This window comes from Atheta coriaria, unplaced genomic scaffold, assembly GCF_025399875.1.
Source record: "Atheta coriaria isolate IRGN ID8LTWV9N9 unplaced genomic scaffold, Caltech_Dcor_3.1 hic_scaffold_1_pilon, whole genome shotgun sequence".
NCBI classification, from domain to species: Eukaryota; Metazoa; Arthropoda; class Insecta; order Coleoptera; family Staphylinidae; genus Dalotia; species Dalotia coriaria.
The window spans coordinates 6026750-6038772 of record NW_027045443.1 but is presented as its reverse complement, the minus strand read 5'-3'; the positions used below and the strand labels follow the sequence as shown (position 1 = coordinate 6038772).

The following is a 12023-nucleotide window of genomic DNA, read 5'->3' as shown; positions in this document are numbered from 1 at the left end:
CGCGCCACAAATGTTCGCACGTTTTAGTCAGTTCTTACCTGCACGCGACTCTACACCTTTCTTTTTTACATTTCAATTAAATTAATTGCTTTACATTTTACAATAGACGTGTTAAATGTTTGTCTAACGATGATTTGTGCGTGAATCGATAATTAAACTTATATCTTCATTTGTACGTTAGTGATCCGTCGGCTATTGGATTTTGTCGATGATGAATATTGGAATTGGAAATATGAATACAATTGTTAATTTCGAGTACCTATAACTAGCGTCTGTCCTCGGCAGCATTCACGGGTGTTTAAGAAAGTTTACTTGCTCGCAATGATCGAATCATTGTGAGTCAAAATACCACTTGCAATATAAGACAATTAACCGACGGAACGGACTTAATACGTGCGTAGCATAATGCCAGGGTCTTACACGCGAGTTCTTTCCGTTTCAGTACTTCCTTTGATTACCTGCATTGTTGGTAAGTTTGTAAATATTCCAAAACATTTCTATCTTTAATCGTATGTAACGAGAGTACCATAATAACTCAAAATTGTTGCATTCTCTCGGATGCATTTTCAGTCTCTCTACAAAATGTCGGTTTCACAGTGCTGGTCCTCCTTTTAGTTGCGCGTATTTTTCTCAGCCGGCATTATTCTTTTATATTGTTAATTCTGAAATCGCATTGAAAATTAAATATTGCTCAAAAACTGTTTGTGAATCGTAATTTCAATGTCCTTCGCCTCAGCATATGCAAGTATGAAAACATAGTGTAGAAAACACCCTGTATCTCGTGAACTAACTGACTTTCTTGCAGTTTCTTAACGTCATATTAGAGTTTGAGTGTCTATCTACACGATGCACCCCCTTTCAATCCTCTAACGGAAGTGCCCTAAAATGCCCTTCAAAAATTGCAGTTTTTCAAAAAATTTAAAAACATTGTGTGGAAAACACCCTGTATCTGGTGAGGTAATTGACTTTCTAGCAGTTTTTTAACGTCATATTAGAGTTGGAGAGTGTATCTACACGGTACACCCACTTTAAATCCTCTGTCCCTTCCGGAAGTGACCTAAAATGCCTTCGAAAAGTAGCTATTTTTGTGCCATAAATTTTATTTTCTGCTCAAAAAACAGTGTAAAACTAAGTAAAGTTAAGTAAACACTTACTGTACGCTATACCCTCACAATATCGCCGAAACGATATTTTACTAAACCAATGCAAGTCAATGCAAGTATTTGTCAAGCCTAATGTGGATAGCTATTTCGACCAATAAAGGTCTCATCAGAACACCTATATACTATAGCGTACAGTAAGTGTTTACTTAACTTTACTTAGCTAATACTCACCCTCTTGTACTACCATTGTATTTCAAACAGTGTAAAAGTATTTTCATTTTTTTTCGGTCGAATAACATGGTTGAACGTCTTTCCAGACTTGATGTTTCCAGAAGTTTTCCATTTTAAACATGGCATTTTATTTTTGTAACACCCTGTACATTTGTTTTTCTTGGTCTAAACAAAAATTGACTGAATTTCCCCGTTTAAAAGAGGGCAGCGGTAGAAGTGACTCGTATTCAGGGCACCGTACAAGGGCAGCGGAACAAGTGACTCGTGTTCAGGGCAATTAAAAAAATTGGACAAAAAAACATAAATTTCACTTTTTAGTCAAGTTTTTGGACCTTTACCTCACATCTGAAACGAAATTTCCATGTCCTTCGCCTATGCATGTGCGATGCCGTCGGACGGCACTTTGCCTATTTCGAAGTCTAATTTAATAACGTGTCGCAAAGAAAATCTTACTTTTTCTTATAAATTAAAATATCATCTCTTAAATTTCTAATTGAACTAACTATTTTAGAGAGAATTTTCTGTAGATTAACCCGTAATTGGGCGCGTGGGGTGTCGAACACCCCAGCGCCTGTTTGCAGGTTCATAACTTTTTAAATATTCAATTTAGCATTCTGGTTTTTTTAGGTAGCTTCATAAATACCTGTGACGTTTACAATTCAGTCGCGAGTGGCGCTCGGTTGTGGACGGTTGGCGGTAGAGAGTGGTCGAAACCCCACGCACCTGTTGTGTAGTAAGGAACGGAATGCTATAAGTGCCATAAGCACGAGTGCAATGACCATATTATGGTAGTATGCCAAAATTGTAAGGAGGAAAACAAGGTGTCAATAAAGTTATTTTTTTGTTCAATAAAAGTTTATTAATAATGGTAAAAAGAGGTTTCTAAGTTTGTTAGTAAATAAGTCAAAATGCTCTCATTAATAAAAGTCCGAGTTTGCCATCACCTAGTATTTTTTTTAAATTAAATAAATTGGGGTGTTTAACACCCCACGTGACCGTTTATGTAACTTTTTTGACGCGCCCAATTACGGGTTAAGACACTGCGATTCACTCCTTTCTATCTCATTTAGTTTACGAGATATTCGGAATTGAAATAAATCGTCAAAAATTGGAAAATTGTAATTTTGAGCACTTTCAGTCGCGGTTTTACACCTTTTACCCCTTTATTTTAAAGTATTTTAAATTTCCCCCTTATAGAGAATTTTCCGATCTTCCGTAATCAACAATTTTCTGTTGCTATCTCTTTTAGCTTGGAAGATATTCACTGTCGAAAATCGTAGAAATAAATTATCAATTTACAATTGAACTAACTTATTCTTTTCATATGCCGAGAAATATTGAAAGTAAAAGTAAATTTCGTGTATGTGTATTTCAACATTGTGAATTTTTAGTTTCGTCTTCTCAACTACGTGTTTATCAGTACGTTTGAGTATAAACAACTTTTTTTGTTCGACTGACGCGTGATATCGCTGCATACCCGGCTTGTACCCGGCTACGCGCAGCGCACACGGCAGTTGTTTCACCGCGTGGTCCGCGAGCGTGTCTCCCTAATCACGTGTTTTGAGGTAGAAGTAGTACCTACTTGATGGCATGTGCCCGGCTGTGCAGGTCGTAAGTCCTGTTTCAAAGTGGCGACATGTATTCTGTTGACTTGTAAAATATAAACTTGTATTCTATTGTTAATAAATAAATAGTAAGATATATTGACTTCTTTGATTTGTGTACCCCTTCTATCATTTCAGGAACAGGTCTCTAAGAGCGTTCCCTCTCTCAGGGGATGATCCCCACTATAAAAATTGTTAAGGTGTCCTGTATGATTTGTGTTCTCCATCTTTCATTTCAGCTGCAGGTCAGAATTTGTAAGAATATTTTTAAGTGTCCCCTCTCTTGAGGCGACTTAAAAATTAGAAATATTTTTACAAGTCCTTAAAAGGATGTCCTTATAAGGAGTTCCCTCTCTCTGGGGATGATCCCCCACCATAAAAATTGTTGATATGCCTGAGTATTTCGGGGATGAAGCGCAGAGACATCGTAGCTGTAGGATGGGCCGGGAGCAATGGACAGATCGAAACAGTGACTGTCTTATAACGACACGCCGCCAAAAATTTAAAAATTCTGTCTTACATCTCCTATCCTTTTCTGCTGCTCTCTATTTACTTGCTCTTCCACCATCTTCCACTTATTCCTATTGTTGTTCCGTACCCTGCTCTTCAACTTATTATTTCTAACATTTGAATCCATATTTTGGTGGCATGCAACCCGCATCTCTTAAATTTCTTATTATTTAATAAAACTGCTTTCTACAACTGAGATTCGAACCATGAACCACGAATCCCTAGCATGCTAGCCTAGTATGCATATGCCAGCTGAGCCACTAAGTTCTCATATCAAAGTCTATTCGTTTCAGTATAAATGTTGTTGTTTTTGTTACCTTTTTAAAAACAACAACATTTATGTACCTGTTATTCGCATTTCAAACACGTACTATCAAATAATGTGGTTTTTAAATCTAATTCTGAAAACGACAAAAAGGAAACATAGATAAATATACTAGCAAATGTAATATTAAGAGAATAGTTTATTGCAACTCGTACAATCAAAAGGGTACATGTTGAATTATTAAATTATTTGTTAAAATTGAATTATTTTCAGAGTATTTACTTATTCAACGGTTACCTCGCTTTTCCTTAACGTCTGATAAATTCCTTTCGTCCATGAAACATCTTCACTAATTGTTTAATTCGTCGAATGTTAATGTTGCAGTTACCTACGTGCACTTTCTCGATTAAAATGTTCCACACGGGGACAAACAGTGTTTAGTTTCACAAATTAATATCATTACGCAAATAAAACCACTGGGACGGACTTCTTAGCCGACGTAAGATATCCGACGGCCGACGGCAAAAACGTGCGCATATTGTAAAACTACACAATTCTGACTTCCACCCGTGATAATTCATTAACTGCACGCCGCACTAGTCCGTTAATTCTAAATGTTACCTTTGCTGATCGATTCTAATTCAACTACCGACTTAAAATCACAAGAAACGCGCATACTAGTTACGAAGATCGACTTGTGAACAAAACATCTGTGTACTGAACAACATCGCACGATCGACTAAACAAGGAAAAGATATAGCAGGCTACGTGAACAAAGCAGATATGAAAATGATAAGAATTTCAATACTCACCATTGAATGCGGGCACGATTATACACCGAGGTCACGTTCAACTCCTAGACATCTAAAAACAAACACAAATCAGATGCGCTGTGATTTGTGACTTTAATTCATTTTTAATTCGCTAAAATTATCCTTTACTGGCGGAATCATATACATAAATTATTATGGCAATGCAATTACATCTGTAAAAATTAAACAGAAGTAAATTTTACTTTATACATAACATTAAGTCAACTATTTTGTTCATTCATCCAGAAAGTACTAAAGTGCACAAAGACGTTTCGGCAAATTGTTAGAAATTACTAACTTTAATATTTTTGCACTAACAATTTTTCCACAGGCGGAACACAAATGGTTTTTTTTTCACGAATTAATACTTGAACAATTTTGATTAATAAATCCAATTCCTAGAAATCGAAGCCACGAAAATGATCCGACGATCGTCAAACGTCAGCACATACGAGGGCACATGATACTAAACATGACGCTAACTAAATCGTTTGCTTTACGACAGTAGAACTAAATACCGCGGAATTTAAAATAACAGCGCAGGACAGACTAAGTGGAAAATCTTGATTTTGATTGCTATCTGGATGAATCCGATACTTGCGCTATCTAGTATCGACCACCAAAAGTAATTTACAGGATAATGTAACATAACTCTAACGCCATCTCGCAGCGGCAACCCAAACTAATTTACAGAGTAGTATGAACAATTGCTAGCGCCATCTAGTTTCGGGAGCAGGAACTAGAAGGACGTTGCCGGAAACTGTAATACTACTCAATTAAAACATTGAAAATTGTTATATAAGGAGGAAGTTTGTCAATCGAAATACAAGAATGCCATTTTTGTTGCTAATTAATGAGCTAATCACTAAAGTTATTTATGAAAATGATAAATAAATTCAATACTTACAATCTAATGCAAGAGTGGTTCTCCTAGGACGTCGGGTTGAGGAGTAAAACCCCTAAAACAAGTAAAAATTAGTCATTTGTAACACAAAAATGCACAATTTATCGCTAATTCATAAGCTAATCACCAAAGCTATGTACGAAAATGATAAAGAATTCCAATATGTACAATCTGACGTAAGAATGGTTTACTCAAAACAGAAAAATTGCATTTTTGTGAGTTTCCCGAGAGATAATTAAAAATGTAATCTATGTAAATTATAAAGATCCAATACGTACAATCAGATGTACAAATGGGTAGCCTTCAAGATCGGGTTCAGTTGTTAGACCCCTAAAACAAACAAATATGAGTGTCCCTAAACAGAAAGATGGCATTTTTATGAGTTTCCAATCTTTGAATAAATAATATCAAAGTATTGACCTAGCGTTCATGCACTGAATCCTATTCATTACATCTGTCACCCAAGAGTTACCGACACGTTTTACACGGACATTCCAACAAAGTAGCATTGTGGCATAACTAGTACATATTATCTGTCTCGAAATTTACTCCTGCAAAAGGAGTATTCAGTCATATATCAATTTATTAATACTAAAATTATTTTGTCAAACAAAAGAAATTAATACTAATTACCATATTTTAAATTAATTTGTGTTCATGTCCAATCTCAAGTCCGCAATGCTTCATACAAGTTCCTGGTATAATAAAGTCCAGCTAAAAATAGAAGAAATATAACTGAAAAATATTTCTCCTCTTAACTACTGAACTGTTAGCAAACAAGCTGGTCCCCTTTAAGTTGCATAAAATATGACGTGTATCAATTAATATTATTTGAATCACCCTGATAAAACCTATCAATATAAACTAACATAAATATGTATGTACATTATAAAAAAAGACGAGTTAAATAAGAAATAAATATATACAAAATAAAGGCATTAAATACTTGTCATTTGCGACCGAAAAAATCACAACATTGCGAGGGCCAATTCATGGATATTAATGGATTATATGCGCAATATGCCTTATAGATGATGTAGTGCATTAAACTAAAGTAACTTCTTCACCTAAGATAGTCGTATCTACGCACTTTCTGTACCTGCTGTAATCTCCGATATAACGACCTTGCTGGTTCGCGTCGCTTCGCCTTCAGACATGAACGTGTTCTTCGATGTACCCGTGTTACCTGTGGAGTTAGTGATAATTTGAATCTTTCGATTCATGTAAACCGCCCCCCTTTTACGTGGATGATAAGTTCCCGGCCCGAAAGCACCAGGATGTTGGGCAGGGAAAAACGGCTGATTGAAGTACGCAGGCGGCATACCAGGTGGGTAGTAAGGGGGCATGGCTGGATAGAACGAAATTGGCGCACGTATTAAAGCCGGCTGCAATAAGAAATTGAATAAATCACTAACAAAAGAACCATTGGCATTAAAGTTTTACATACATCAAAATAAGGCGCTCCAGGTCCTCGGTCAAAAAACTCAGGTGAGTCCGCCCACCCAGACTTCCGCCTGTCGTACCGTTCAGTGCGTGGGACTGGTGATCGTGATCTCTCTCGATCTCGATCAGGTGTGCGGCGCTTTTGTTTCGCTGACAAAAAATCATTTGTTTTGAGCCTCTCATTACTTCTTGATTGAGATCTATAAAAGAATGTAATCAAATTTAGTTGAAACTGTAAGAAATACGCAATTCATTTTTTATGATATTGTACCCAGATGACTAGTAGTTTAGATTGTTTAGATTGCTTACTAAGTACCATTTACTTCTCATGTTCATTTCCAAATACTTTTTTTTAATTTCATTTCTTGTTATTATGTGTAACCTTCTTTTGCCTTGTTTTACTAAAAGAATAATCTTGTGACTTAGGGGTGTGATACAACACACCTGTATACTAAACAAGAACTAACTAAACTAACTAAACAAGTTCTATTTAAGAGTGCCAACGAAAAGAACCCACTTAACTTAAAGCAAGCGGTGATAATTTATCAGTGCAAAATTCTACGTCTTATTTTAATAGACTAATTAACTTAGAGACCAAGTAAAAATCGACAAATTCTTCCAAACACATGGCCCTTTATGGAAGATTCGGTTTTCCCGGTAAACAGTTGTTTCGGTCAGACACTACTGAAGATGAGACTACCAATAAAACACAATTTATTTTCTCAATTCTAGACGTGTCAAAGCAAGCAAATATCTGTACGTTAGTTTTTTTCGCATTAGAATTCAAAAAAAGGAGAATTAACAAAATTTAAGGCTGACTGTATCAAAAAAAAAAAAACAATGCGAATGTGCACTGAGTAAGCAAATACCTATGCTGTGGACTGTTGCTGGTGCTGCGGTATCGGCCATTTTCTGGGCTGTGGCGTCGGCTGGGGCTGTAAGAATATCGGCTGCGCCTCAACGATGGTGATCTAGTACCCGATCGCCTTGACTTTCGTTTATTATAGCGGTCTGCCATCTCGTAGGGAGGGTGTGTGTTGCGTTCAGTACTTGGTACTTGTTTCGCTGCTTGTGCCGTTTCATTTGCTTTAAATTTCTCACGACTTCTTGATCGACACCTAAAAAAATATTAATTTTAAATGAAGCGTTCATACAAATAAAACACGCATTTGCAAAAGCGCGTTCGGCACCAAGTACAAATTATGTTCATGATATATCGGGAGTCGTGCACTGGGCAATATGGTCATGGATAGTAGTATAAATAGTAAAGTGGATATAAAATTCAAGTGACCACCGCCGAAAATACATTTTGCAAATCTCACCGCCTAGACAATGCATGGTCCTTAACCAAACGCCCCCTCGAAACAAATTACAAGGTAAGGGCAAAATAAACGAATAAACAATGTCCAAAGTGAGGATGTGCAAAACGACTTGCGATCTATACTAATATATGTTGCTGTAACAAAATTTGACATCTTCTTAAGAAAATGGAAAATGATAGCCATTGAGATCAGAATTGTAAGAGCTATATACGGCTATACAGTTATATGCGAAAGAAACTGGAGTTGTCTGCGGTCGGGAGGCTGTCCACACGAAAACTTGCGATCTTGCGGATTTGTATTGATTTTTTTTTACCTCATTCCAAAAAAAAAATGTTTTTCTTATTGAAATCACTAAAAAACACAGAGATTTTAGAATAAAGAAAAATCTAAAAATAGATTTCCAAAACAGTACGTTCAAAAAGATTCTGACACAAATCCGTTGTCAGAATACGGTGCCCCAATTTTTCATACTCATGAAATAAGTCCCGTATTACACGGGAGGTGAAATTATCTTCCGCCGTATTCAATAAATTATCTGTGTTTAAAATGTTTACCTGTCTTCTTGCTGGTGTTCTTTATCGCTAGAGCAACTTGCTGATCGTGGGCTGGATGTACTTGGCTCCTGCTCTGACGGTGACGCTGTACCCCGTACAGTGGGCGTAGATTTGATTTTGCAATAAGCTTCCGCAGGTATTTCAATTGTATTGGGTGTGATTTTGTTGAATAACTTCACCCCAAAGGAACCTATAACATCAAGAGAGGGCAATGTGTTAATTGACGTTGGAGCGATCGCGCTGCTCTAATCACCTAGCGATTGTCAAAGAACATTTTCAAGGATTGTGGAAGTGGCCCCATTTTAGAAATTCTTCGCATTTGTTGCAATGCGGGCGAGTGGACACATAATACACCTAATTACTTATTGAGCAAACGGCGACGGCGGTAAGGACATTTTCAATGACTCAACGTAATATCAATAACTTGATATTTGTTTAGAGTAAATACAATGTGGGAAATCATCCAAATTAAGGCGCCAGTTAATTTAATTCAGCGTCATCAGCGTCATCTTGAATTGAACGTAGTTTGCGCGTAAGCTTTTTCGAATCGGGCCGCGGTCGGTTCACGTCGTTCCCGGATAAATCAAACATTTTATTGAATATTACTGGATCACATTTTCAATCAAATGCGCCTTGTAATAGTTTAAATGCTTCGAATGCATATCCTTTTGATTGGATTTTGTAACAGTAGCCACACCAAATGTAACCAGAAAATGCATGCATGATTCATTGACATGTTTTACAGAGTAATATTTACTACTGGTAATCGTTGAGAAGAACTGGCCGAATAATCAGAAAATTTGAATTCCTTTCTTAACCAGTCCTTCAGAAAACATCTTCCAGACCATCTCCATACACACTACTTAAAGTAATCACCAGCACACATCAACTAAATCACTGAGTTGTCCAGAAAGCACAAGGTTTTTACATTAATGTTCATTCAAGTTTCTTCTTTGTGTTCTTCAGTGTGAAAACTAATTCTCTGGTTTTGAATGCATCAAATCTTACATTATATTTTACTCAGAAAGTAGCAAACAATTATTTGACTATTGACAAGAATTGAAATATTACAAGCATGGAATACATGAAGTATATAGAAAAGAACTTGATTATACAATAAGAGATATATAATTACCATCAGAGATATTCACAAGGGTTGTTATTGCAAAAGGGTTCTCCACAATCCTTTCTAGGGGCTGCGAATTGGCAACAGCTTTAATTTTGTGTCTTCGTATTGCTACCTTTACCAGTTTCAATTCATTTCGTTTGTAAGAAGTAGTCACTCTAAGAGGTTTTGCACTGGTTGCCATGTTGGAGGACATAGTCTCAAACGCCATATCCTAAAACAGGCAGTGTTTTGGTTTAGTAGTTACATAAGTACAGAACGTACACAATAACACATGGTAAATACATACATACATAGTTTATAGTAAATAGTCATTACGTTGATACCTTATTTCGGTGCTCCTGGGGCACATTGACGGACGCCGTTTGGTTCCGCGAAGCTTGAACGAAAGGGGTAACAAGCGGTCATCGAACGCTTGACGTCGGGAAACGTTGGTTGGCCGGAACGGCGGACACGGCGTTACGCATAACGTGAAACATGGCCCCCGTAGAACAACAACAATAACAACTTGCTCGAAACTACAGAAATTGCGATACGCTGTTGTTGTTCTAACCCTAGATTGAATTTCATGTCAGACGGGTAAATTCGCTGCGTGCTGTGCGCGTGAGCACGGTATCAACAACTCCTCAGAAATGCTGTCACAAAAAGTGGCGGGCGACGCTATAGGGAGAGAAATCAAAGGTGGACGTAATACTGTTCCTGTATCGAGAATGCGTGTATTTTAATTTTCATACAATTACTTATATGATATAAGAAACTATAAATTAATGTTATAAAAGTGTCAATTTTGAAATACAGAAGTTTCCTAAGATTAAATTTGCATATTACCTTTTGACACTGATCTGTTTACTGCAGCGCCAAACAAACCCTGTTTAAGGCCATTTATGACAGCATCAATAATTTGCATATTTCTTCGCAAAATCATTGCAATTACTTACCGGACTCCTAAAAATGAGTCAATTGTTTTTAATTGTTGTTTAGACATGTAAGTAAAGTATAATGCCGTCGACTTGGCTCGTTATTAATCGTCTTTTGTCGGAAGTACTCCATTGAACATCAGCGCGGGGTGACGCCAATAGGTACTACACATAAAGTTTGCTTTAAGTTTGTTTTTATCATCAAAAGCACTGGATAAAGTATTGCAAAGATTGTAGGCAATTAGCTTGTGAAGCACCTTACAAACATGGCGTTTGCCCAACAATTAAGTTTGGACCTCGTTGGTTAAAAAATTAAAAAGTTTAACTGATTGGTCCTTCACCAGCACTTCATTCAGAGCCAATTCGGTAAACAGTTTATCTACCCTTTTCCACAACCACGTCTCTTTTCATATTCTCGGAGACAATGACTAAAGCTTCCTTTTAAAGTCTCTTTTAACTGTGGAGCATACTGCTGCAACTTCCTTCGCATACGACTCGTAACAGCTTTCCGTAGTTTTCCGCTTGCGGGAACTCTTCTCCGAGCTTCTCTAACGCGCCTATCTTTTATTTATTTCCAAATAATACATTTACACATGATTACATGTAAATATGTACATATTTGGAAATATTTAAGGAGGGTAGGTATGGCGTTTAACATATCTTTTAAGGTATTTTACATGCAAAATTAATATTTTAAAAATACTTCAACTATAACTTATTCTGATGTTCTATCGCATAGCGATTCTGTAACGATTCTTATCAGCACTTTTTTTTGTTTGTGGCAAACTTTGTGCCCCCTCATGAATTAAGGATCTCGTAAATTAAATATTAACCTGATTTAATTCAGTTTTCTTATACAAAGATAAAGTGAATCTAATTATTTTTAATAACATTGCAATCCATGTAATCTACGTGATATTTGATTCACTGACGCGAATTGACATGATTCGCGCTGTTTTACTCCGAAACAGTGAAATGCAAAATATTTAAAAATTGCTGTTTCTTCTTTAATTCTTTTTTATTATGATTTTTCAATTTTTTTAGTTATTCTGCTTTTTTGCATTTTACTTTAATTAAATTCTGTCTACATTCGGATAGAAATATAACTTTAAAGCCGTTAATTAAAAGTTAGTCAAATATTGATTGAATTAAATCTAAAGTTTGAGACACATGTTATTTAAAGCATTATCAGCTTTCTGAGGTTTCAGAGTTAATAGGTAATTTAGTTTATT

General features: G+C 36.3%; 1 protein-coding gene across 10 annotated transcripts; it reads right to left on the bottom strand.

The window, feature by feature from the left end:
• Window positions 1-3894: 3894 nt before the first annotated feature.
• Window positions 3895-10522, bottom strand: LOC135791977 (uncharacterized). 10 transcript variants are annotated; one of them, XR_010548170.1, is made up of 10 exons: window positions 10164-10522; window positions 9884-10088; window positions 8749-8938; window positions 7742-7990; window positions 6877-7072; window positions 6520-6814; window positions 6063-6143; window positions 5708-5759; window positions 5433-5484; window positions 3895-4577 (listed from the first exon to the last, which is right to left on the bottom strand). XR_010548170.1 is itself a non-coding variant. In XM_065302604.1 (8 exons), the coding sequence occupies exons 1-7, from the start codon at window positions 10167-10169 to the stop codon at window positions 5456-5458; spliced, it is 1170 nt and encodes a 389-aa protein (XP_065158676.1). In that variant the 5' UTR covers window positions 10170-10522; the 3' UTR covers window positions 3895-4698; window positions 5433-5455. The 10 variants fall into 10 exon arrangements, 3 of the variants coding, with proteins under 3 accessions (XP_065158676.1, XP_065158685.1, XP_065158696.1); XR_010548171.1 differs by having other exon boundaries at window positions 5850-6143; window positions 6529-6814; XR_010548173.1 differs by having other exon boundaries at window positions 6529-6814.
• Window positions 10523-12023: the final 1501 nt, after the last annotated feature.

Coding starts and splice junctions, on each gene's coding strand:
- LOC135791977 (XM_065302604.1), bottom strand. Junction 7,991..8,748: donor GAACACCAGCAAGAAGACAG/GTAAACATTTTA, acceptor ATATTTTTTTAG/GTGTCGATCAAGAAGTCGTG. Junction 6,815..6,876: donor CTGGAGCGCCTTATTTTGAT/GTATGTAAAACT, acceptor TTCTTATTGCAG/CCGGCTTTAATACGTGCGCC.